The sequence below is a fragment of the Lactuca saligna genome, chromosome 1, assembly GCF_052625555.1.
Source record: "Lactuca saligna cultivar CGN05327 chromosome 1, ASM5262555v1, whole genome shotgun sequence".
Classification (NCBI taxonomy): Eukaryota; Viridiplantae; Streptophyta; class Magnoliopsida; order Asterales; family Asteraceae; genus Lactuca; species Lactuca saligna.
This window is the reverse complement of record NC_136417.1, coordinates 73,048,937-73,076,500: the sequence shown is the minus strand read 5'-3', so window position 1 is coordinate 73,076,500 and position 27,564 is coordinate 73,048,937. Positions and strand designations below refer to the sequence as shown.

The 27,564-nt window shown below is 38.5% G+C and overlaps 2 protein-coding genes across 3 annotated transcripts; one reads left to right on the top strand and one right to left on the bottom strand.

The window, feature by feature from the left end:
* Positions 1-2,015: 2,015 nt before the first annotated feature.
* Positions 2,016-6,907, top strand: LOC145039917 (TMV resistance protein N-like). 2 transcript variants are annotated; one of them, XM_078987923.1, is made up of 5 exons: positions 2,016-2,719; positions 3,334-4,486; positions 4,580-4,897; positions 4,978-6,108; positions 6,178-6,907. In XM_078987923.1, the coding sequence occupies exons 1-5, from the start codon at positions 2,190-2,192 to the stop codon at positions 6,745-6,747; spliced, it is 3,702 nt and encodes a 1,233-aa protein (XP_078844049.1). In that variant the 5' UTR covers positions 2,016-2,189; the 3' UTR covers positions 6,748-6,907. The 2 variants fall into 2 exon arrangements, with proteins under 2 accessions (XP_078844049.1, XP_078844043.1); XM_078987917.1 differs by having other exon boundaries at positions 4,975-6,108.
* A 2,016-nt stretch (positions 6,908-8,923) lies between these two features.
* FCLY (farnesylcysteine lyase) lies at positions 8,924-12,373 on the bottom strand. The gene is made up of 5 exons (XM_078987906.1): positions 11,792-12,373; positions 11,022-11,195; positions 10,579-10,938; positions 9,416-9,591; positions 8,924-9,330 (listed from the first exon to the last, which is right to left on the bottom strand). The coding sequence occupies exons 1-5, from the start codon at positions 12,290-12,292 to the stop codon at positions 9,063-9,065; spliced, it is 1,479 nt and encodes a 492-aa protein (XP_078844032.1). The 5' UTR covers positions 12,293-12,373; the 3' UTR covers positions 8,924-9,062.
* Positions 12,374-27,564: the final 15,191 nt, after the last annotated feature.

The window sequence follows — 27,564 nt, the reverse complement described above, 5'->3', positions numbered from 1 at the left end:
ATTCGCACCTAAAGTCGGCGTTGTCGGCAGCAACAACGGCTTCTTCTTCAATGGGACGACACATCGGTAGAAGAATGGGGAAGAGATGTGGTGACCGCGAACAACAGCAGCAGTGACAGAGGGACGGAACCCGCTGGTGGTCTTCGTCATCACCAGAAAAGGGAACAGCGACAGTGCTGATTGGCGGCTCACATGACGGTATGGTCATCGGCTGATGACGATGGTTGATCGAAGCTTCGACAGGTCGGAAATAAAGGAATTCGGGTGGTCGCTTGGTTGCCGCTAGCTGGTCGGAACGAACTAAGTGAACTGTGGTGGCGGCCGGAGTTGTTTGAGTGAAGGTGGCGGCTGAAAGAGCTCCTAGGGTTAGGGTTATGGGACGGGTTATACACCCCAACTCATACAAACTTCATCCCATAATGCCACAATCGGTCCCTCCTTTTTCCTTTTCTTTCAAAACAGATCCAAAAGTTACCATTCAGCCCCTATCACTCTAAAGTCCTTTCAATTTAAGTCCTAATAATTACCAAGCAACCCCTGTCTTCAAAAATCCTTTCAATTTAAAGCTATAATTTACTAAACAGCCCTCAACCCTCAAAATTCTTTACAAATTAATCTGTAAATTACATTTGAGCCCCCAAACTCTCAATTATGACTTTTTAACCCCCAAAACCTACGCCTTTGCTAAATTATTCCGCATTTAGGGCTACTTTTCATTTATTAATTTTATCTATTTATTTATTTAATAAACGGAATGTTACACCAACGTACATCGGGGATCACCCGATGAAGCGCATGCAAGGAGTATGATGTGCGTACCAAATGTACGCCCAACGTACTCACGAGTCCCACACCATCTTTTTACTTGAATTTAAATAGAATGAATCATTAACTCATACCTGGTGACTCGGGTGCTACAAAATGAAGTCAGATTTGGACGTTCTCTATATGTACCATCTCGTTTTTACGATTACTGTAACTTTCGTTTAGATTACTTAGGCTAATAATCAACCTATTTCTACTTCATACTTTATAAACCAACGTTTATAGTAAATTCTACTGTAAGGTGAGAATGGGTTGTTACAAATTTACTCTAAATGAACTTTTTAGCTTATGTTTATTTTTTTATGATTCTTCCATTGTCTTCAAATGATATAACAAAAAACAAAAATAAATAAAAACCTAAACTCATTAATTTGCTAGTCTTTGTTATCTACATTTCACTGTCATCACATGGAACCATTCTTCAACATCTCCTACCTGAGTCCTAGCTCTTTTTCCTAATCAGAATCTCCACATTGAGAATCTACACACTGCTTCTCTGATAAATTTGTAACCCTCCCATCTCCTTCACATAAAGATGATTGGTAAACAAAACAGAAGAAAATGGTAATAACAAGGAAATGTATATTAAGTTGGGGGGGGGGGGGGGGGGGGGGGGAGGTGAAAGGAAGATAGTTGGGGGCGAGATGCAAAGAAAAAACTGAGAGTTATGATGATCGAACCAAACCTTTTTCATTCGAAACTTTGTGATCTAAGGGAAATCTCTATCCCCACACTAAACTCACTAAAATGCTTCAAACCCACACTAAAACTTACACTATATATAGTGTTGATGAATAGTAAACTACTAAATATAATGTTATACTATCGATCAATACTATCTTTTAGTTGATGTAGACAATAAGGATTAAGACGATCATGTGGTTTTGTGAGGTGTGAACGGTGATTATAGTTCCCCATAGGGAAAGTGGCCAATCAGAAAGTGGCCGATCAGAAAACAGGATCTTCGTCTTTTAAAAAGAAAATAAAATTTTAATAGGAAAATGACAAAAATAAAATAAAATAAAATGGTTATTTACAAAAGGTTAAGAGAACAACTCAAAGGATGAAACATACAAAAATAAAAACGAGAGTACAAAAATTACCGATTTTCCTATATGTAAGGACCATTTATGTAATTTTGTCGATAACATATAATGTCAATTCCTAATTCCTAACTCCCAAGTCCTAAGTCCTAACTCAAAGTTTCCAAGCAAATTCCCAAACAAGATATATCATCCATCAACACTAGTTTGTTCATTGCTGAGTTGAACCCCCTTTTTGAAAACCCCCTTGATGCATCCATAACCCTTTGTATGATTCTCAATCCAGTCTAAAATCAATAATACCGTCCATATTTACTCATAATGGCTATCTTCTCAGAACTCGTAGAACCTTCATGTTCTTCATCAATTGATCGTCATAGATATGACGTATTTTTAAGTTTTAGAGGGGCTGACACTCGTTATGGCTTCACTAATCATCTGTATAAGGCCCTCGAGTATGCCAATATAACCACCTTCTTGGATGATACAGAGATTGAAACCGGGGAATATCTAAAAACTGATTTGGAGAGCGTGATTCAAGCATCTAGGGCTTCTATTATCGTGTTGTCCCGCAATTACGCTTCATCGACTTGGTGCCTTGATGAATTGGTGCTGATCCTTGATCAACGTAGGGCATCCAACCAAATTGTTATCCCCGTCTTGTATCATGTTGAACCCACCCATGTCAGGAATCAACAAAGTACCTTTGGATATGCAATGAATGAACACAATAGAAAGATGGAAGCAGAGACAGATGCAAATAAAAGAAGTGAAATAGCTCAAAAGATCGAACGGTGGAAGAAAGCGCTTACAGAAGTTGCTGATTTAGAACGAAAGGATGTAAATGGCCGGTAATAACCCATTTCTTTCCATTTTTTCATTTTTTCTTGGATTAACACATGAAATGTCAATATTATATCTCATATGCATTTCAATAAGTTTCCTCAATATCATCAAATAGACAATTTTTTTTACGTATTTAAAATGATATACAGGTACATAAAATTGGATTCATGAATTCAGTTATGTGACCTGATAAATCTATTCATATGGATACATTAACCATTCTGACAAATTATTATTTTATCCTAAATTAATTTATTCTTATATAAACCACTGTTTCAACTAAAATAATTTTCATATGCCGCCTTTGTATTAAAAACCAAGTTTTAATGGTTTCTATCCATGACATTTTTTTTAGGTTCTTGCAAAATCATATTATAAGTTAAATTTTTTATGGTCTTTTAGAAACATAATGAAACCTGGTGGCCTGATGGTGAAATCTTTTTTGCAAAGATGTCTCTGGTCTTGGATATCATGACATTAGTATGTTACACATTAGATACTTATATAGTTATAGATTATGATATAATTTTGACTCGGGTCTTTGGATAAATTAAAACTCCAAATCTGGTTTGTTAGTTTTGTGGATTGTGTTTTGTGGTTCTTAAAAATCAAGTTTCAGGCTAGAGACGGAGTTTATTGAAGAAATAGTTAAGGACATCTACTCTAGATTACGTATATCCTCAAGGAGTCATCTGCCACAACTTTTTGGGATGTACCCATCCATTAAATTCATCACTTCATGGTTGAAAGATGCATCCCTACATACGAGAGACATACTCACTATTTTGGGTATCAGTGGGATCGGAAAGACGTCTTTAGCCAAATATGTCTATGATTTGCATTCGTATGAATTCGACAAAAGTTGCTTTATTGAAGATATCAGTAGGAGATGTGATGAAAAATTAAATAGAAGCAATGGTTTTAATGGGCTGCTTTACCTACAAAAACAACTCTATGATGACATTTCAGAACTTGTACCAAGTTCAGGTCAAGTTCATGATGGTCTTATATCCACGCCAATGATAGAGAATGCGGTTGCCCGTAAAAAGGTTTTTTTAGTTCTTGATGATATTGATCATCTCAACCAGTTGGATGCCTTACTTGGGAGCAAAGGTTTTCATCCAGGAAGCAAAATCATAATTACAACAACCAACTCATGCTTGGGAGAGAGTTGTGCATTATTCAAAATGAATGTTAAGCGCAGGCATATAAAGCACTTGCTTCGAGGATTACATGAGACTGAATCACGAAAACTTTTGTGTTCTCATGCATTCATGTCCAAGGATCCCAAGGCCGGTTATGAAGAGGTGTCAAAGAAGCTTGTGAAATATTGTGAAGGACATCCATTGGCTCTTGAAGTTTTGGGCAAATCTCTACATAATAGAGATTTAGCTTATTGGGAGGAGTGCCTAGAAGGACTAAAGCAAGGAAATGATTCCCCTATAAATAATATTTTGAGAAAGAGCTTTGATACTTTGCCATCCCCAAATGATAAGGACTTGTTTAAGCATATTGCTTGTTTTTTCGTTGGAATGGACAGAGATGTTAGTGAAACGATATTGAAGTCATGTGGTATAGAAACAATATCTGGTATCAAGATTCTCACTGATAGATGCCTTCTTAGTATCGGACGGAACAACAAGTTGATGATGCATGGGTTGCTTCAAGAGATGGGAAGATTTGTAGTCCGTGAAGAATCACCTGACAAACCATGGAAGCGAAGTCTATTGTGGTGCCCCGAGGAGTCATTTGAAGTGTTGAAACAAAAAAAGGTAAGTGGCCATGTTATGTATATACTTAGTTGTTCAAAGTATTTTGTATTGTGTAAACGTTATATGATTTTCTGGCATTCGGTTTCTTCTTAGGGTACAACAAAGATTCTAGGCCTCAGCCTTGACATGAGTATGCGTGAGAGTGAGAAGTCACATAAAACATTTGAGTTGAACACCGATGCGTTTAGGAAAATGGATAAGCTTATGCTATTACAACTCATTAATGTGCAAATAAGTGGGTCTTCTTACGAGAACTTTCCACAAGGATTAAGATGGTTGTGTATTCATGGGTTTTGTTTGAAGTCTATACCTTCAGACTTACCAATGGCGAATCTGGTTGCTCTCGACATGTCACGTAGCAAGATTAAATCATTTGACATTTGTTATAGTAAGAAGCCGAAGAGGCAAAAGGTAATTTATATCCATTGATAATTAGTCCATGTTGAGTTGATGAAACTCACTACTATTCTAACTTATGTGCATTTTAGCAGTTGACTGGATCATGCTCAAAAAACAAAAGGTTGCTTGGATCATTAAAGATTCTTAATTTAAGTTTCTGTAAAAAGCTTGGTAGTCTTGGTGGCTTTGACCAAATCCCTGCACTTGAGAGGCTAGTAGTTACAAATTGCAGTGCTCTATGTAAGGTTTGTGAATCAATTGAGGAATGTGTTGAACTTGTCCTCATTAATTTTAGCTACTGCAAGAAGCTTGAAAAACTTCCAAGAACCATCTGCATGCTAAATAAGGTTAAAATACTATTGCTGGATGGTTTTTATAATCTCAATGAATCTCAAGTCAAGGGTAGGGATGTGGATTCTCCAGATAAGTTCAAGGCTAACACCATTGACATGAACACAAAACCCTCTTCATCTGACATTCCGATGGGTATACCAAGTGAATTGCAGTTTGTCATGTTTGCTTTTCCAAGATCTTTAGTAAGGTTGTCACTTAAAACTACTAATCTGTTGAAAGAATCATTTCCCATAGACTTCAATCACCTATCCAATTTAGAAGAATTATATTTAGATGGTTATAATCTCGGTGAATCTCGAATCGAAATTAGCGATATGACACCTCTGGAGATGTTCAAGGCTAGCAACAGAAAACCCTCTTCATCTGCGATGGTTTTGAAGGCTACACCAAGTGAGAGGAAGTTGTTTATGATTTCTTTACCGAGATCTTTAGTAAGGTTGTCGCTAAATGATAATAATATGTCCACAGAATCCTTTCCCATGGACTTGAGTTTCATATCCATGCTAAAGGAATTATATTTAGATGGCAATCCTATTGTTTCGATGCCTGATTGTGTGAGAAGCCTTCCTAGGCTTGAGATACTTAGTATGAGAAACTGTAAATTTCTGACGTCAGTCGAGCATCCTCCAAAAACACTAAGAGAGTTGATCCTCCTTTTTGATTCTAAGCCATTGCTAAGAAAAGTCGTATTTCATCCACATATGTCCCCACTCAAGTTTTCAGTTGACATGCAATTGTTCCTACAGTTGTTTTTTGAAATCAAAGGTCTGGTCGAAATCCAACCAATGATAAGTGTTGAGGAAGAGGTATTACGTAGTTTGGGCTGGACTAATATTTTGTCAAGAGGATATGACGAATCTGAAATCCAGGTTTGCTATTAACCATCTCTCTGTGTAAATATTTTTGAGTATATAATTTATGGTGATTGTATTTTGCAGATGTATTATGAATTTGGAATATTCAGCACGATTTATGGAGACAAAAAAGAGATGCCAAATTGGATTAGTCACAGTAGGAAGGGGTCATCAATATCATTTACCATCCCATCATCTCGAAACAACATCAAAGGATTGAACCTCTGTGTGCAGACATTTCTATCTTTGAATGAATTCTTTGATTTGCCAGTAATCACAATTAGAAATATAACTAAGAACCAAACCTGGTTATACAAGCATTGCATTGGTGGTTTCACTGCAGGTGAAGAGAGTCTAATAATGTTGAGCCATTGGATGTTTGGGAAGAATGAGATGGATACTGGTGATTGGGTTACTGTTACTGTTGCAATGAATTTTGGACTTGCAAATGAGTGTGGGGTGAGTTTTGTGTTTGATGATGGAAAGACGGATGAAGAAGAAGAAGATGTGTTGGGTTATTATAAGTCATGGAATCACATTATTGGTGGAGATCTCTCTGCGTATCAAACAACAACAGGAGAATACTTGCTAGAAACCTCTCTATTTGCACTGCCTGGCAATGAACCGAAGACGTATTATAGACGGCAGCGCTAGCTATTAAGCCCCATTTGTATATAGTTTTTTGATATGTTGGATCAACATGAATATATCAAACTCTATCCAGATCAAAACCAAACTCAATAGGAGATATAGCTACAACTACTTTGTCCAAGTGGATGAATTATGTGAATGATAATTAACGAATTCTATTTTATATGTTTTCATCAGAACCGACAGTGTGCTTTAGAGCTTTATCTCCAATCAGGCACATGAGGTATATCTTTTTAACACCCAAACCCTTCTCTCGCCCCATGAATAAAAAACCAAATATGTCCACCAGGATGCAACAACATAAAAGGAGTTGTAACCATGATCACATGGCAAAATGACCAAAATTACATAAAAAAAATCGAAAAGAAAAGGGAAATTCCTTGGTTAGTCTTTTCTTCCAAATAACGGACCCAAAGCAATTCAAAGTTCAGCTACACGAGTCTAAAGGTAGTTTGTTGAACTGTGGGTCTTATTTTTCCACTTAACATTTTAATTAGATCAATGACTTCTTGGACTTCCATCATACGGTAGGTCAATAGCCCTGTATCATGTGAAAGAAAAAAAGGGAATATGAAACAAACACAAACATCACAATAAACATTTATATGGGCTACAATTAAGTAAGTGATGGCAAATAATTAACTAACTAGGTGTGAGACCCATATATTACATGGATTAATTAAAAAAAAATTAAATATCAAAATGTAAACATTAAGTATTTTTTTAAAGTTAAATTTTAAAATAAAAAAGGAAAAAACATATTTATTTCAATTTATGATCATCTTTATTACATTTAATATTTTACTTATATAACTAATACGTATTATGTGGCTTTAAATTTTAAAAATTAAAAAAACCTAAAAATTGACATGTAGATATTATTTATTTCAAAAATACCATAAAATAACAAGTGTTAAAACTTATAAAAGTTTGACATGTGGCAAAATAGATTTTCATTTATTAGAGGAGACTAGTGGGTTATTTACAAACATTTGTCTCTTTTAATTAGTTGCGGTTTGTTTCAAATTAAGTTATGTTTGACATGCTAGCTGGTGGTTAAAAAAACCAACTGTTAGTTGATAAAAAATGACATTTTGTTAAAACTAGTTGGGAAGCTAGCTGGAAAGTGAAATGATATATAAAAAGTGACATTTTGTTTAACACTAGTTGGGAAGCTAGCTGGAAAGTGAAATGATATATAAGGACACGTAGAAAAACATGTTTATTATAATTATTAAAGGTATATATATGGAAGAATTTAGAAAAATAAAAGTTCTATAAGCTACTCAAAAAGCTACACCGAGTAGCTTTTTAAAAAGCTAGGTTATAAACTATTTTTTGACTTTTCAAACATAACAACCAAAAAAAACTCAAATAATAAGTTTCCAACTTAAATGGCGTGTCAAAGATACCTTAGTGCATGCTACATATAGTCTCCCCAACAAATAGATTTGATTACTAGAAGCTGTAGAACATCTTCATTTCCATTTTCTGATATGATTTCTGTATTCAGTTGTACCTTTCGTGTCAGATTGATAGAGAATTGGACCAAGACCCTATTGTGGAAAAGCCCAGTGGGCCAATATCTAGTTAACTGGTGAGAGTGAGGTAGAGATACTTCTGCTTCATTGTAGCTAGTTAGATTGGATTCAGCATTGTTGTTTGTGTAGAGGGAATCATCGGGCTATTAGGGTCCTCCTATGTTGCTATGTGATCTTTCCTCATTTTGATACCATTGAAATTCTTCTCTTTCTTCTAGGTGTTCATCTTGCATTGTTATTGTTAAGTTCTGTTTCGAAATCTTAACACTGATTCATGAGGAAGACTGATCATAGAGATTCGTTTCGCGGAGTTCATTTTAGTTGGACATGTTAATGTTTTTAAGGAATCATGATCTATGTTTCCCATTAACTACAAAGATGGACTAATGTCAAATGATCAGATAATATAACTACTCAACGTTGTTAAGCTATCTTGACCACTAACTGAGAAACCAAAAAAATATTCAGACATAAAATTAAAAATAATACTTTTCTTACGTTACAGAGAATTGCATTCAGTTAATATAATAAGGTGAAATAACATGGTATAAGTCCCAACTTTGTTTTTCCCAATTTAGTTAACCAACTTTGTTTTTTGTGATATAGGTACCATGCTACATTTGAGGACAAAATTCAAGTGAGAAAATAAAATCGATTACCCAAAATTAAGGAGAGTGAACTTGGTTCTTGTACCTTATTATTTGCCCCATTAACTAATTATTTGACCCGATCTATTACAGTAACGTTACAACAAACAAATGGTTATTTTTACACATATCACAACTCCCGATGCTCAGGGCTTGAATCTAATATAGAAGTCTTCAAACCATACATTCTCAAAGGCTGTTGGGAAGATAACCTTGAAAGGACAAGTCTCGCTATATTCTCAGCAGCAACAGCACCAGTTTCCATAGTACTTGCTGCATTCTCAAATGCATTCACATAATACAGATGTCCATCATCCAACATAAAAGGAGCAAACTTCTCAGGAGCATGATAATGTGGATACGCACCCCAATTTATTCTTATTGTCTCACTCCTTATGCTGCCAATTTCCAATCACCCAAAAAAGTGACTTAAATAAAGTAAATAATAAAGAGAACATAAAATCGGGAAACAACAAATCTTACCTAAAAATCTGATCCAACAATGTGTCACTCAAACTTTGACGAGAGAACATCTTGTAAGTCATATCATTCTCACTATGTTCCTTGAGAATGGAGATGCATGTAAATGGAAGCTCATCACTCTCTATAGTCCCAACAAGTTCTGGAATCTCCAACATTGAATCCAACCCAAAGTACACCTGAACCAAATCAAAACATTAGTATATATATATACAAAATTTTGTAACTAGATTATGAATTTATGATGAGGATTTAAATAATAGAAAATTACAAAAATGGTCCTTGTGGTATGGCATAATAGGCACCTATAGTCCAACTTCAATAAAATGGACAAACTTAGTCCTTGTGTTATTTGGGTATTACAAACTTGGTCCCTGAGCTGTTAACTCTAACTGCAGAGCCTGTTAAATACTGTAAAATTACCTTTTTACCCTCACCTTTTTTAATTCATGTCTTGTATTAGAGTAAATTACACGAATGGTCCCTATGATTTAGGGTAATTTGGGTGTTTGGTCCCTCACTTATTTTTTTATCTCGGAAGGTCGCTACTGTTTGTTTTTGTTACGCGTTTGGTCCCTGTCTTACCTAAAAAGACTATTTTTCCCTTGATTTTTTAATTTATTTAAATAAACACACTCCCAACCCACCTCCTTTACCTTACCTTACATACCCCACCATTTTTTCCTATTTAAATAATAGTCTTTTTAGATAAGACAAAGACAAAGTGTGTAACTGTAACAAAAACAAACAATAGGGACCAAGCACGTAACAAAAACAAATAGTAGGGACCTTCCAAGTTAAAAAAAATAAGTTAGGGTCCAAGCACGCAAATTACCCCAAACAATAGGGACCCTTCATGTAACTTACTTCTTTTATTAAGATGTCATATAGTTACAAAAAGGTAATTTTACTGTATTTAACTACAGGACATCTTAATAAAAGACAAAGATATGAATAAAAAAAGGTGAGGGTAAAAAGGTAAATTTACTGTATTTAACCCGCAGTTAGAGTTAACTGCTTAGGTACCAAGTTTGTAATATCCAAATAACACAAGGATCAAGTTTGTCCATTTTATTCAAGTTGGACTATAGGTGCCTATTATGCCATACCACAGGGACCATTTTTGTAATTTTCTCTTAAAATAATGATAAGAAGTTAGAACTCACAGGATTCAAGAGGCCTCTGACAAAAGTTGCATGTGTATGCTGTAATTTTCTTTCTGGGATAGAAAATTTTGGGGTGAATTGAATGTTGAGCTCATCTAAAGGTGTAGCAACCACTGTAACTTGACATGTGTAACTGTTTCCTTTAGTGGAATTAACTTCATAAAAACCATCAAGATTTGTGACTGATTCTATTTCTTCTTCAAGATGCAAAGTAACATCAGATCTGTTGACTAATCCAGCAGCCATCTGCCAGTTTCCACCTTCAACTGCCCATAAGTTTCCTCCTGATCCAGCTAGAGAAACAGCACCTGCAAGTCCACTGATTCTGACACTTTGACCATAGTTGATTCTTGTTATAACCTGAAGAAAGTATGATATGTTGGATTTATTACTATCTATAAAGATTTTTCCATGTTTATGGAAATTGGAAAGAAGTAACTTACAGTGATAAGCTCTTGTATGAGGAGAGGAGAATAATTGAGAGCAACTAATTTTTCTTCTAATGTTTGTGTTGTTAGATTGTATAAGTCTGCCCACTTGAGCATATCTTCCACAGTGTTGAAAATTGGTCTTGACTCCTTGCTTTCATAATACTTCAAGAAATTATCCACTGTAACCTGTTAAGGTAGTAAATGCATACATAAATTTGGTTACATGTATTACAACATCATAAAGTTCCATTAAAGTTGACAGTTTTACATGACAATAGAACCTGCCATGATTTACCACATGTACACAAGTTGAGCATTCAGAAATGTAGATGTTGAGGAGAATAGAATTAGAATTTAGAAAGATTGTATAAAAGAGAAGGTTAGGGACGTAAGGATTTTGAGGAAAAGCCAAGAGAAGATCGATGACAGAGGTAGAGGCCAAAGTATTGAAATGATGTTTGGATTATCCCAAGGAGTTACTCTAAGACAGAGGGGCATGGATTAGAACGATTCTTTGTTTGAAAAAACTAATTACATCAATCTCATGAGGCTTTAGACGCATATTACTACAATTATATGCTACAAATATGTTAATCCATCAAGAAATCAAAATATTTTTCATGTCCTTGAGAACTAATTAATTACAAAATTAGCAAGTTAATAGGAATTCAAAACTGAAATGAGTTGATTGTAATTTCAAATCAATCAAGTGGATCATCATCTGGCACGCTTATGTTTAAGTTCAGCTAATAAACTTGAAGAGCGACAAGAAGAAGCCGTACCTCAACAAAATTGGTCATCTTAAGGAGGGAAACACCATATCGGACGAACATTCGCAACGAATTAGCGAGGGAGACGAAGTACTGAACCACCGAACTCTTTGATTTGGAATCAATAGTTTTGAATAAGAACTTTTGACCATCCCAAATGCCGAGCGAGAAAGAACTATCACTAGCGGAAGGCCCCTTGACTTTGAGATTCAACAAATGGGTGAAGTTCAAAGCGTGGTAGTTTTTGGGATGAAGAATTGAGGCACCAGCTTCGAATGTTTCTCCGCCGATGGTGACGGTTGCCATACGACCTCCGACGATGGGATGACGCTCGAACATGCGGATTTGGGATATGCTTGAGGAGTATTGACGAAGGAAGTGTGCGACGGATGAACCGGCGATGCCGGTACCGATGATGCAGACATCGGCCGGGGATCGGGGTGGTTGATCGGAAGAAGATGATGGGGTTGTTAGCGAGAGAATCGAGAGAATTACGACAGTAATAGTGAACATGTTGACGCAACCCCCACAGTCGGCGATAAGGATCCGGAATGTATTGGTTTATCGGACCGGGTGACAAAAGTCGTATATGAAATCTTCTTGGACATGGGTCCGAACATTCTTTTTAGTGTTAATAAATATTAATAGTTTATGATTGTCAAACGAGGTCGTACTATCACCAAAATAACATATTTTAAGCAAGGTTCTAAGCAAGGCCGGTAATGAGTTTTTCAAGAATTGCTTAATTAAAAAGGTAATTTTATATATATTTAATTTAATTTAATTAAAAGGTAAAAAATTGTATAATTAGAAAAAAAAAATGTAAATTGTATCATCTAAACGCCCCACATCAATCCGTCTAAGGTCCTATATGGAAGGTTAATAGCAAAAAAATTAGCATTATTTTGGTGTGCCAAGGTTCGAACATTGGATCTTTTATGTACATTTTCACTCCTCAAACCACTATAACTCCCATCATGAAGGCAAAAATCATATAATTCTAGATTTATATCGAATATTCAAATATATCAGGATTTTTGACATGTTATCAACATCTAAAAAAAATTAACAATGTAACACCCCAAATTCCAGAGGTGTCGTTGAAGGGCTTAAATTGTAAATTAAGGAAAGGGACTCGACGAGTAGGCATACTTACTCGCTGAGTCAGAGTGGTTTGTCGTGGGTTTAAGTTGCCAACTCGCCGAGTCGGCGGCTTGTACTCGACGAGTTGGTGCTGAAAGGAGAAAACCCTAATCCTGGGGGGTTGTGCCCTTTATAAAGCACATTATAACCCACCCTCAGCCTCTTTGCTACCCTTTTGAGATCCAGAAACCCTAATTTCGTTTGTGAGAAGACTTGGAAGCAATTTAGTGTGATTTGTGAAGGAATCTTAAAGATCAAGAAGCTTGGATCAAGGAGACTTGAAGAGATCCGGATTATACTTCAGTGGGAAATCATTTTGGAGGTAAGGAATCGTTATCCTTGGCCTTCTCCTTTCTAGTTCCATTTTCATGGAGTTTTAGGGTTTGGTTGGAGAAATAGTGATGACATCTTGAAGCATGAGTTAGATCTGGAGTTGAAACTCCAGATCTGAGTTCTATATGGATCATTGATGCAGAAAGCCTTTCTAGTTGTTATGCAAAAGCCCTTCCCTAAGAGTTAAGTCCTTTTCTAGCTTGGTTTTTGGTATTTTGGGGCAAGAAGCACGTAAAGGTGGCAACTTTATGTTGCTAATTGACCCTAGAGACCCAGATCTATTGTTTGGAGCAAAGGAGTAGCTCGGTGACTCGAGATTATGAGAATACACGTATGGACTCGGTGAATCTGGGAGATGACTCGGCGAGTCGGGTTAGAGATCAGACATTAAGTCGTGTAGTAACTCGACGAGTCGCATGGGCGACTCGGCGAGTCTTATGATGATGAGCTTGGACTCGACGAGTTGGAAGAACAACTCGACGAGTCTATTGAAGATTGTCGTGAACTCGGCGAGTCTGTTCTTGGACTCGGCGAGTCTGCTCGCAGAACCTAACCTCTTTCAGTTAAAGCCTTGGATTAGTGATTCGGTTGGGGACTCAGTGAGTTGGTCAGGATGGAACACAGAGATCGTTGGACTCGACGAGTCTTGGGGCGACTCGGCGAGTTAAGTCGTGCTATGAGAGTTTTCTAGATATGAGAATTCGGCGAGTCGACGGGTTGACTCGACGAGTAGAGTTAATCAGGAAGGTTGACATTGATTGAGGACTTTGACTTTGACCTTCAGGGGTATTATGGTAATTTGGATATTTATGTCAATGGTTAATGATGGATATAGGTGTTGGAGTTTGAGGCGGTGCTTCGGGATTGTGCTCTTGTGATTCGGTCCGGCAGTTGCAAGGTGAGTTATCCTCACTATACTAAGGGGTCTAAGGCACCAAGGTCGACCTATTGGATTTGACATCCTAGTAGTTATTGATATGTTGAGTTGAGTTAGTGATGAATGCCAGTTGATATGCTAGTCGGGTAGATCTGTAGGACTGTCTGTGATATTATATGATTATTTGTATGTGCATTGATCATGATACATGTCGACATGTTATGTGGGATGGGTTGAGGTTGTACTGCTCCGTGCGGTAGCCAACAAACCCTAGAGTATTCCAGATATGAGCTGAGGGCCCGGTAGGCATTCCAGACTCATACTGAGGACTACGAGCTGAGGGTCCGGTAGGCATTCCAAACTCGTACTGAGGTCTCGATGGCATTCCAGATACGAGCTGAGGGCCCGGTAGGCATTCCAGACTCGTACTGAGGGCTCGATGGCATTCCAGATACGAGCTAAGGGCCCGGTAGGCATTCCAGACTCGTACTGAGGGCTCGATGGCATTCCAGATACGAGCTCAGGGCCCAGTAGGCATTCCAGACTCATACTGAGGGCTCGATGGCATTCTAGAAACGAATTGAGGGCCCGGTAGGCATTCCAGACTCGTACTGAGGGCTCGATGGCATTCCAAATACGAGCTGTGGACCCAGTGCATGTTGTTATGTTCAGTTTGTAATGTTATGATATTGTTGATATCGTTATGTGGACTGTATCGGTATTTTAGGGGTAACTCATTAAGCTTTCGGGCTTACAGTTTCAGGTTATTGTTTCAGGTACTTCAGGGGATCGTGGCAAGGCAAAGGCATGATTGTACAGCTCCTCACTTTTTATGACTTTGTTTCTGGGATACTCTGATATGATACATTTTGAAAACAAGTTCGTAATGGTTAATGGATTCGAAATGTTTTTAAAAGTTTAAATTGGCTTGAATTTTTTGGGTGTTACAAGTTGGTATCAGAGCCTTGGTTTGAGTGAATTAGAGGAACACTCGTGTGAATCCAGTCTCAAATCAAGGAAAAGATTTTAAAATGATTTTAAAAGGTTTTCAAAATAAGTAAAGGAGGATGCAGAGTGTACGATCAGCCGGAGCCAGTAAGTAGACCCCAAAATACCATACCGTTATTTGATATTGTGATATGTTAGAAAAACATGCTAGTACTAAGATAGGGATCCTCAGGAACCATATGATAGAATTGCCTGATCTTTGATGCCTTATCTTATGTAGAGTACCTTATTTATTGGTGTATGGCTCTTTCGCGTGTGAACTAACTATTGGGTGAATACTCCAAATCACATGCTACATTGGTTAAATGGTCTTAGGGTAAGGGATTGGTCCTGCTGTGCAGCTCTTGTCTGAGTCCAACCGTTGTGGGATTAAATCTTTTAGTCTAAGATTGTTTAAGCCATGCGGTATGTGATTGTATTCATGCAATAGTTAACTGGCACCAATGGAGGGTCGTGTGGCAGTTGCTGGATGGGTGGGTAGTGAGGGGTCGGGAGGCCAGTTATGAGATATTTAACATTCCTTTAGGAGTGAGGACGGATCGCTCTCTATGTTTATGAATATTGTTAGGGTGTTGTGGTGATACTTGAGAAAAATATGGGTAGGTGTGGAAGGTAGTATGGGCCCGCACTACTGAAAGCACAAGACCCATACGCATAGCAAGGAAGTCACAACCCCTAGGGTTTGGTTGGGAGTAGGTTCCCCGTCGTGTAGGTGGATTATCTGATATCTTCCTGGTATATGTTCAGTATGGTGATGGCGAATCGACTTGAGGCGGGATCTGGATCAGGATCGGAAGCGAGTGGCCAGGATAGGTCGGTATTGTCCGTCGATCAATTACGGGAGATGGTTTTCGTGAAGGTTTCTCAGATTTTGCGAGAAGAATTGTTCGGTGTCGTGGACCGGGTCACCGCCAGGGTGATCGCCAAGTTCGAGGAGCATGTTGCAGCGTTGCAATCTGTGAGAGATGTTGCTAACCGGATAACTTCTGGGGGAGTATCGGTGGTGGGGTCACAACTAGGAAAGAGGAGGAGGGACTTTTCAGCAGAGGATGAAGAGTTGGAGACAGCTAACCTAAGTACTGGAAGTCATGAGAGTCAGGAGGTGTGTGGCAAGTGTGGGGGAACCCACGGAATTGCTTATCACAAATTCAGGTGCTACAAGTGTGGGGAGAGAGGGCATGTGCAGCAGGATTGCAAGAAGGATCAGATATGCTTTCACTGTCACCAGCTAGGTCATTTCAGGTCTAGCTGTCCTGTATTGTGGACAGAAGGAATTCAGATTCCAGCAGTCATCGTTCTTCAGGAGTTCAAGGTCGAGCCGCAAGAAGTCGCTGGTATGTAGTTGGAAAGCCCCCATTCTGTAATAATATTGTGGTCAAATCGTCTGTGATTGGTTTTTATTTTGTCTTGGAATATTGTTGAATGTGGACAAGTTGTAATTCCGGGTTAGTTTCCTGTTCTGTCTGATTTATGTGTCGTGAAGTTTAATGAGTGGTTAGGCCATTGGAGGTATTAGGAGAAATTTATTATCAAAGGATTGTAAGTGATTAGAGATCAGGGATTCATTCATTCAAAAAAAAAGGGGGTAATATGTGGGAGGTTTGCGGATAGGGTTCCACAGGATGGATATCTGACATTGTCAGGATTCAATGGTTTTTCGTAATCATTATTAATTGGCATATGAGAGCGCCAAGGGAAATATCTTGTTGCTGAAGTATTAGTAGAGCATCCATCTTTGGACTTCAAGATTTGAGAGTGGGATCATTCAAGCATCAGGGATTGTCAGCTAAGTTATGTTGGGCTTCACACCAGTGGTGGTGGTTAGTGTTCTAAGTGGGGGAGAATTGGTAATTCTCAGGTTGAGCATCAACCATTGAAGGTTTTGTCTGTTGCTGCTCAGATTATGTTTTCCAGAATGGTCGGACAGACATTAAGTTGTGAACCCTCAGGGAGCAGGAATTCTCCGAATGGGATTCAAGAGGCGACAATTGCGAATCTAGGATCGTGCCACCCATTCCCTTATGCAGTGTGTTTATGTTCCCAAGTATTTGGGGTATGTTTCTCCCCAATGGTGAAATAGAATTTTGATTTGTATTAGACTCGTGTTGCAGTAACCTTCGGAATAATTGTGGAAGTCTTCTCGGGCTAGTTCTGTATTGGTAGAATCGGATCAGTCTCGATCCAGTATGGGCTTTATGGCGAGTGAATGTGAAGTTAAGGACTCCCAGTTATGTTCATGGTAGTGGTTCTTCATGTGTAACGACGGGTATTTATGATGGCATTAGAGTTGATTCGATATACGTGTGATCATGTCTGGGTTATAGTCTGCAAGTTGGATCTAAAGTTCGTCTATCATTCTATTATGGGGTCGAGTGCGACCAAGGGTTGCAGGATTTTGCTTGGATAAGCAACTTGATCTATAAGTGGATCATGCATAGTGGGATTTCAACATGGTAGCATAGGTTGGTGTTGTAAAGGACGTTGGTTAGGTTTTTTTTTGGCCAAGGTTGATAATTTATCAGGAACATTTCAGTCATGAGCTGAGGGCCAGGTGGGGTATACCAGACTCATGATGTGGGCTCAGAGGCAATCTAGACCTATGTTGAGGGCCTTGTAGGGGTATTCCAGGCATAGGTTGTGGGCCTAGTGATCCTAGTAGTTCATTCTTCTGTTGGAGCACTTTCGGAATGGAAATATTGTTGAGGTTCGGGCGAGCCGTAATCAGCTGCAAGGAATCACAAGATTTGTGTGAAATACAAGGGTAGGTCCTTGAACTTCAAGTTATGAGTTTAGACCCGAGTTTCATATATAGTGGTATTATGATCTCGAGGAACGGTCCATAAATGTTGAAGGTTCTGAGAGTGTTCTAGATAGGCCGAAGGCCTGGAAAGGCGGTCCAGTCATGCTGAAGACTTTGTATATGTTAGTGGATCGGTATGAGGAGAATGAGTGAATATGTTACCATGCAATGGTAATCGAGATGGTCTGGCCCAAAGTATTGATCATGATGATGGAGTTGGCTAGAGGTCGTGTATGGACCTAGTTAGTATGTGATCGGATTCGGAGTATATGGGAGTTTGGGAATAACAGTTGCTCTACATAGATAGTGTAGATTGGAGTTTAGCTCAGCAGCACTTATAAGTGCGGTAAGGGTTGTTGAGTAGATTTTCTGGAAAGGAAAGGTATGTAGCTCTGGAAGGAGTGTGGGTCCTCTGAAAGGAAAGCAGTAGTGTAAATGGATGATCGAAAGTACTTCAGTTAGTGATAGTAAGCACAGGGTTCGTTCCAGGTTGCAAGTTATCAGGGTTATTGCCAATCATGGGCGAAGGAAGATGGATTAGTGTCTTAACAGAGCTTAGTGGGCGTTTGTGGTATCTAGCGTTCGCAGGGCGCGAAGGTGTGTCCTGATTTGAAGGGATGGTATCATCGGGTGATATGTGACTGATATGTGGTGATATGGAGTTGAAAGACCGATGGTTGGCTTGGAATAGTGGTAAGGATGCCACGTTCGAATAAGCCATTTTAAGAAAGATACAGAAGTAGGGTTTGTAAGAGCATGAGTTGATTGAGAAATCGGAGTCTGCAGTGCAAGGGGTTTGTTCTGAAGTGTATAATGCAGTAGGCTTCGAGGAGGAAGCCTAATTTAAGTGGGGGAGAGTTATAACACCCCAAATTCCAGAGGTGCTATTGAAGGGCTTAAATTGTAAATTAAGGAAAGGGACTCGACGAGTAGGCATGCTTACTCGCCGAGTCGGAGTGGGATTTGTCGCGGGTTTAAGTGGCCAACTCGCCAAGTCAGCGGCTTGTACTCGACGAGTTGGTGCTGAAGGGAGAAAACCCTAATCCCGAGGGGTTGTGCCCTATATAAAGCACATTATAACCCACCCTCGGCCTCTTTGCTACCCTTTTGAGATCCAAAAACCCTAATTTCATTTGTGAGAAGACTTGGAAGCAAATTGGTGTGATTTGTGAAGGAATCTTGAAGATCAAGAAGCTTGGATCAAGGAGACTTGAAGAGATCCAAATTATACTTCAGTGGGAAATCATTTTGGAGGTAAGGAATCGTTATCCTTGGCCTTCTCCTTTCTAGTTCCATTTTCATGGAGTTTTAGGGTTTGGTTGGAGAAATATTTATGAGATCTTGAAGCATGAGTTAGATCTAGAGTTGAAACTCCAGATCTGAGCTCTATATGGATCATTGATGCAGAAAGCCTTTCTAGTTGTTATGGAAAAGCCCTTCCCCAAGAGTTAAGTCCCTTTTGTGACATCCCCAATTTCACGGCCAGAAAAGACCGATTTGTTTATGCTTTGTTTTATAAATCAGAGTAATCGTTTAAAGAAAACGGTTGCGGAATTTGTTCCCAAAACAAAATGTGATAAGAATTTATCAAAGCATTTCTTTAAAGAAATGTATTTTCATTAAATAACAAAATCTCAGGATGTCATGTTCCGATATAGACCAAAAGCATAAACAGTATAAAATAGACCTTACAACAGTTATTTATAACTACTGATCTATAATCCAAAATCTCTCGTCAAGTCCACCAACTTATACTCTTGTGCCATTACCTGTAATGCAAAGAAAACTAAGTGGGTCAGGCTTGGGAGCCTGGTGAGCATATAGGGTTTTCAACCCACAATAATATATTTATTATATTTAATCATCAAACAATCAACCCAATTACCCATCCCCATTATCTCCATTTATCTTAAGGATCTACCCTAAGAATCATCTATCCTTCATTCTTAAGGATTGACCTGAGGTATAGGCACGAAGTCACATCGTTGCCAGGGTTTACTCAATAGGCGCTAACTCCATAGTCACCAAGGTTTATACAATAGGCGCTAACTCCATAGTCACCAAGGCTTATACAATAGGCGCTAACTCCATAGTCACCAAGGCTTATACAATAGGCGCTAACTCCATAGTCACTAAGGCTTATACAATAGGCGCTAACTCCATAGTCACCAAGGTTTATACAATAGGCGCTAACTCCATAGTCACCAAGGTTTATACAATAGGCGCTAACTCCATAGTCACCAACTATACCATCTACCCATGTTCTACCCAACATTTTCGTAGATATAAATATACACTTTTATACATAGTTTAAAACCTGTATAGCATGTTCATCCAATACACATTCCAAATAATAGATGAGACACATACACATAACATGTATCTCATAGAGAATAACTCCTATCTATGAGTTAGAAGAAAGTAACTACACACTCACACAAAACATATACTTAATACATTCAAACAATACTTATATTAAAAACGTGTTTGTGAAAGGGACTATACACTCACTTGATCAGAAGATGATCAGACAGCACTACGACTTGCAGAAGTAGTATTCTTCGGTAGATCTGGAAGATCTTCACAAAAACCGGACTCCTCACGGGCAGAGCTTCGGGTCGGGAATTGCACTTCTCGGGATCTTCGGGCTTCGGGACTCGCTTCGGGTCTCGGGATGATACCGGGGCTTCGGGGGTACTTCTTTACACATAAATCGAGGTAGTATGGGTGAGAGATGAGAGAATGAGCAACCAAACTCGGCTGGCCCTTCAAATCTATTTATAGGGCAAAATTGGCCCTTGCCACGTCGTGGCACCTTTTTCCACGTCGTGGGCTTGGCCGTCACTTCATGCGTCATCGCAAGTTACATCTGGGGGACTCCCGGAGGTGTCAGAAGACTGGCCACGTCGTGGCACTGCTTGCCATGTCGTGGTATCTGACAGTTTTGGGGTTTCGCGCCCCGAACTTCAGAAATTCATAACTTTCGCATAAGAACTCCGTTTTCGACGTTCTTTATATCGACGTGAAGGTGAGATTATGCTCTACAACTCTCGTTTAGACTTTATTGGCTAATTTTGACTTTATTTTTAATATATTATAATTATATTACTTATATATTATTTTTAGTAGGCCGGGACAGGAAAACTCCGTTATAAACTCATAACTCCTTCGGCTGACGTCCGTTTTCGTCCGTCTTTCCGTCGTTGCACTACTATCGATGAGATATTCAATTCTCATTTAGATTGTTTTGGATAAATATCGCTCTAATGTAAATTCACTATTTACGTCGCGCTGTGTCGTGCCGGTTCTGTCGCGAAACTTCGACAGGTCATAACTTCTTCGTTATAACTCGGATTTTGGCATTATTTATATACACGGAAACCTTGTGACATATACTACAACTTGGTTAAGATTAATACTTCTAAATAATCTTCCATAAAAAAGTCATTTTTGATGTTTATCGTCTCTAAATTGACTAGCACGGATCTACGGGCCTTACACCTTTCTAGCTTGGTTTTTGGTATTTTGGGGCAAGAAGCACGTAAAGGTGGCAAATTTATGTTGCTAATGGACCCTAGAGACCCAGATCTATTGTTTGGAGCAAAGGAGTAGCTCGGTGACTCGAGATTATGAGAATGCACGTATGGACTCGGCGAGTCTGGGAGATGACTCGGCGAGTCGGGCTAGAGACCAGACATTGACTCGTGTAGTAAATCAACGAGTCGCATAAGCGACTCGGCGAGTCTTATGATGATGAGCTTGGACTTGACGAGTTAGAAGAACAACTCGACGAGTCTATTGAAGATTGTCGTGAACTCGGCGAGTCTGTTCTTGGACTCGGCGAGTCTGCTCGCAGATTCTAACCTCTTTCAGTTAAAGCCTTGGATTAGTGATTCGGTTGGGGACTCAGTGAGTTGGTCAGGATGGAACACAGAGATCGTTGGACTCGGCGAGTCTTGGGGCGACTCGGCGAGTTAAGTCGTGCTATGAGAGTTTTCTGGATATGAGAACTCGGCGAGTCGACGGGTTGACTCGACGAGTAGAGTTAATCAGGAAGGTTGACATTGACTGAGGACTTTGAATTTGACCTTCAGGGGTATTATGGTAATTTGGATATTTATGTCAATGGTTATTGATGGATATAGGTGTTGGAGTTTGAGGCGGTGCTTCGGGATTGTGCTCTTGTGATTCGGTCCGACAGTTGCAAGGTGAGTTATCCTCACTATACTAAGGGGTCTAAGGCACCAAGGCCGACCCATTGGATTTGACATCCTAGTAGTTATTGATATGTTGAGTTGAGTTAGTGATGAATGCCAGTTGATATGCTAGTCGGGTAGATCTGTAGGACTGTCTGTGATATTGTATGATTATTTGTATGTGCATTGGTCATGATACATGTCGACATGTTATGTGGGATGGGTTGAGGTTGTACTGCTCCGTGCGGTAGCCAACAAACCCTAGAGTATTCCAGATATGAGTTGAGGGCCCGGTAGGCATTCCAAACTCATATTGAGGACTCTGGAGCATTCCAGATACGATTTGAGGGCCCGGTAGGCATTCCATACTCGTACTGAGGACTCTGGAGCATTCCAGATATGAGCTGACGGCCTGGTAGGCATTCCAAACTCGTACTGAGGGCTCGATGGCATTCCAGATACGAGCTGAGGGCCCAATAGGCATTCCAGACTCGTACTGAGGGCTTGATGGCATTCCAGATACGAGCTGAGGGCCTGGTAGGCATTCCAGACTCGTACTGAGGGCTCGATGGCATTCCAGATACGAGCTGAGGTCCCGGTAGGCATTCCAGACTCGTATTGAGGGCTCGATGGCATTCCAGATACAAGCTGAGGGCCCGGTAGGCATTCCAGACACGTACTGAGGGCTCGATGGCATTCTAGAAACAAGCTGAGGGCCCGGTAGGCATTCCAGACTCGTACTGAGGGCCGAGGGTGTAGTCCAGCTTTAAGAGCTGTGGACCCAGTGCATGTTGTTATGTTCAGTTTGTAATGTTATGATATTGTTGATATCGTTATGTGGACTGTATCGGTATTTTGGGGGTAACTCACTAAGCTTTCGGGCTTACAGTTTCAGTTTATTGTTTCAGGTACTTCAGGGGATCGTGGCAAGGCAAAGGCGTGATCATGCAACTCCTCACTTTTTATGACTTTGTTTCTGGGATACTCTGATATGATACATTTTGAAAACAAGTTCGTAATGGTTATTGGATTCGAAATGTTTTTAAAAGTTTAAATTGGCTTGAATTTTTTTTGGGTGTTACAAACAAGAACTCAATTTCATGTGCCGATTAGAAAAGAAACAAAAATTGCCTTGAAAAATGAAAAGAAACTTCCATTATACCTGATTATGGATCTTGATCTTCATACACACACTCGTTATACCTAACATCACAACCATGAAGGTTTTTAGATGGCATATTCACGTCTTACCGATGTGGTACAACTTTTAGAACCCTGATTTTAAGGCACTGTTTTATTTGAAATAAAAAGCAATGTAGCCCTTTAGTTTCACTTCTTTGAAACATGTAGAACATATATTAACAAGAACTCACAATAGGAGACCAAAACATATACTAATAATAAAGAGAAAAACTTAATAATTCAAAATTACTAACTGAAAACTAAAGCATTCTTCTTTGAACACCACAGACACTTATATATTATGGGTATGTTAGACATCGAGTTTTTGAAAGCTTAGGAGATTTTAGCTTTCTTATGTTTTATGGCGGTTGCACGGTGCTGTTAAATTATCACAAATTTCTTTATGCTCTAGTGTTAACGTTGATGGGTTTTGGTCCTAAGAACATCCTATGTGCTCATACAAACCATAATGCTTGGATCTAGGTTTCTCTATTGTACATGCAAGTTATCCAAGGCTATAAACCCTAATTCTAGCATATGGAAATTGATATTAACATATAATTAGGTTTAAGATGTTACCTTGATTGTTATGTAGTAATAACAATCCCAATTCCTCCTTGAATTGACTTTGGAAGGCTTAGAGTCACAAGTGTCACTCCTCTAATGGCTCACAAACACCATAAGCAAGAGGATGAAGAGGAGAGAGGATGGAGGCTGCCAAAACCGTGTGAAAACCCTAGCAAGAAGCTTAGCCACGTTTTTGGTCCTTAAGGGATCTATATATAGTGAGGCAATTAGGGTTATCTAACTTGGAAACCCTAATTTGGTTGCTTAAGCCCTAAGCAACCCATGGAGCCCTTTCCTTAAGGCCTTGGACGATTTCATATGGGCTTCCCCCATAGAATTCGTCCACCTTATAATAAAAGGCAATCCATGGCCCAAATTGAAATTATCTTATAATTACAATTCCAGTCCCTTAAGTTTAATTAATCTCTTTTAGTCACAAAACTAATTACCAATTAATTATTGACTAATATTAATTAAACAATATGATTTCTCCTTTAATATATTATTCTCATAATATATTAATAAATCATATTTAATCCTTTCTCTCCATAATTCATCCTATCAAGTTGCTTTGGTGAAGGCAACCCAAAAGGACCATGCACCATCGGGTCAAGTACATACCAAAATAGTTATGGACTTAGATACTAATCCAACAAACGTAATATATTGGTACTAAATTTTTGGTTTACAAAAGATATTCACATACATATTGACATACATACATATAATAAGTATGATGTCTTTGTTATGCAAACCGAGTCTTTTAGTCTTGTTTGTTAGAAGCTTTTGATAATATCAAAAGGGGCCACATCAGAAGTATTTAACCACTTATCAGTAATCAATCTTGATATCGTTCTCGTTCATTGGATTATTAAGTGTTTCATCATCTGCAATGAATATGTAAGTATACTAAGTTTAGTAGTATGTAACCGTTAGATTGAGTATCAATCGTCATTAACTAACCAATAATATTTTTAATAATAGTAGGGTCCTTTTGGGTTATCCTCATAACCCAATTTAGCAATAAGGAATAAGAGGAAATGAGTTATTAATTTATTATGAATTAATAAACTAATTAGATATTATTTTGGAATTAATTAAATAGTTTTAATTAATTAAATATGTTGAATATTAATTAATTAATTTGTAATTAATTGAAATATTACAGAACCTTCCAAAATAAAGAAGGGATTTATTTTATCTAAGGATAAAAAATGTGGACTAATCCAAATAAAGATAACGATTATTCTTGAAGATTTAAATTCAACTGGAGACAATAAATAGGTTGTTAGGCGTCAAACCCTGTTACAAGGATTCTGTACATATAAAGAACGCCAAAATCCGAGTTATAACGAAGAAGTTATGACATGTCGAAGTTTCACGACAGAACCGACACGACACAGCGCGACGTAAATAGTGAATTTACGTTAGAGTGATATTTGGCCTTTGCGATCTAAATAAAAGTCATAGAATATGTTAAACCGAGAGCGTGCATAAAAATATTGTCTAAATTTGAGTTCGTATGAGGAGGTTATGATTTTTCGAAGTTTTACCATTAGTAGTATGCAGCCCGAAGTTCGAATATGAGATCGAGTGATTTCTAGCGGAAAAGATCTATACGAGAATCGAAGATCTCATCGATAGTAGTCCAACGGTAAAAAGACAGACGAAAACAGATGTCAGACGAAGAAATTATGGATTTCTGACGGAGTTTTCCTGTCACGGCCTACTAAAAATAATATAATAAAAATATAATAAAAATAAATTCAAAATTAGCCGACGAAGTCTAAACGAGAGTTGTAGATCATAATCTCACCTACGTGTGGATATAAAGAACGTCAAAAACGGAGTTCGTATGCGAAAGTTATGAATTTCTGAAGTTCGGGGCGTGAAACCCTAAAACTGTCGGAGTTCACGACGTGAACTCGGTATTTATGACTTCTGGAGCCTGCCAGACGCAAGTTGCGATGACGCACCTGATGACTATTGAACTCATGACGTGAATATTTGAGATTCATGATGTGAATCCAGAAAAATGGCCATATAAATAGAATTCAAGGGACAGCCGAGTTTGGTTGATCAATCTCTTCTCTCCCACTCCCGATACACTCTCTAAGCCCTATTTTAACCCCCCGAAGCCCCGGTATCATCCCGAGACACAAAGCAAGTCTCGAAGCCCGAAGATCCCGAGAAGAAAAGAGTTTCCGAGCCAAAGCTCTGACCGCAAGAAGCCCGGTGTGCGAAGTGATCCCGGTTTCACCGAAGAAGTACTACTCTTAGAGCCGTAGTGCTGTCCGATCATCTTCTGATCAAGTGAGTGTATAGTCCCTTTCATAAACACGATAATAATACAAGTATTGTTTGAATGTATTAAGTATATTGTTGTTTATATGTGCGAGTGTGTAGTTATCTTTCTTCTAACACATAGATATGAAGTATTTGCTATGAAATACGTGCTATGTGTTTATACATTGTTTGTTTACATGAGATGGATGTTGAATGAATGTTTTATACGACTTTTTAAATGGTTTTAAACTGTATATGTAATTTATATCTACAAATATGTTGGGTAGAACATGGGTAGATGAAATAGTTGGTGTGTGATGAAATAATGAGATAAGAGATAGGTGAGGATATAATGGTGATGATAATTAGGTGATGATAGATAGGTGATGATTTACGAGTCCAGGCGATGTTGTGGTTGCGTATTCATGCGATGATAGTCTAACCCTTTTTATGATTTACGAGTCCAGACGATGTTGTGGCTGCGTATTCATGCGATGATAGTCTAACCCTTATTATGATTTACGAGTGCAGGCGATGTTGTGGTTGCATATTCATGCGATGATAGTCTAACCCTTATTATGATTTATGAATCCAGGTGATGTTGTGGCTGCGTATTCATGCGATGATAGTCTAACCCTTATTATGATTTACGAGTCCAGGCGATGTTGTGGCTGCGTAATCATGCGATGATACCCTAACCCTTACTAGACACATATTGAGGGAGTGATCCCTGAATTAGTATTGTCTATGCGATGTAGGCGATGATCCTTAGGAAAAGTTCTTAGGAATAAACATATAAGGAAATAAGATGTAAGGAGATGAGAGGTAAATATGATATATAAGATGACCCTTATGATAATATCTTTAGGGAAGATTAAACGAAGATAATGGGGATGGGTAATTGAGTTGATTGTTTGATGATTAAATATATTAATTATATTATTGTGGGTTGAAAACACTATATGCTCACCAGGCTCCCAAGCCTGACCCACTCAGTTTTCTTTGTATCACAGGTATCAATATGAAGACATATTTCACTGCGAGATTAAAGGAGATGTAAATCATTAGTGTAAATAAATATAAGTTCTGTTTATGCTTATGTGAGACGTGTGTCTGTTATATTTTAGACACGAGCACTAGTTTATTTTAGGAAAGTTGCCTAAAATTCTTTTATGTGCTAAATGTTATATGTTGCCATATATGATATTATTTGTTCGGATCTATGGTCTGTTGCCGACCGGATCGGGAAACCTTATGTGTTTAGGATTCTAAGCGTGCTTCTACGATATTAGAACTGGCATGTAAACATTTCAGAGTGATAAGGATGATTTGAATATCTACTGTGAATGAAGATCTAAAATCACCTTATTCGGTGTATAGATCAAAAATGGCA

Coding starts and splice junctions, on each gene's coding strand:
- LOC145039917 (XM_078987917.1), top strand. CDS start 2,190: ATGGCTATCTTCTCAGAACTCGTAGAACCTTCATGTTCTTCATCAATT. Junction 2,720..3,333: donor CGAAAGGATGTAAATGGCCG/GTAATAACCCAT, acceptor ATCAAGTTTCAG/GCTAGAGACGGAGTTTATTG. Junction 4,898..4,974: donor AGAAGCCGAAGAGGCAAAAG/GTAATTTATATC, acceptor TGTGCATTTTAG/CAGTTGACTGGATCATGCTC.
- FCLY (XM_078987906.1), bottom strand. CDS start 12,292: ATGTTCACTATTACTGTCGTAATTCTCTCGATTCTCTCGCTAACAACC. Junction 10,939..11,021: donor TCATACAAGAGCTTATCACT/GTAAGTTACTTC, acceptor TACTTTCTTCAG/GTTATAACAAGAATCAACTA. Junction 9,592..10,578: donor TCAGAGGCCTCTTGAATCCT/GTGAGTTCTAAC, acceptor GATTTGGTTCAG/GTGTACTTTGGGTTGGATTC.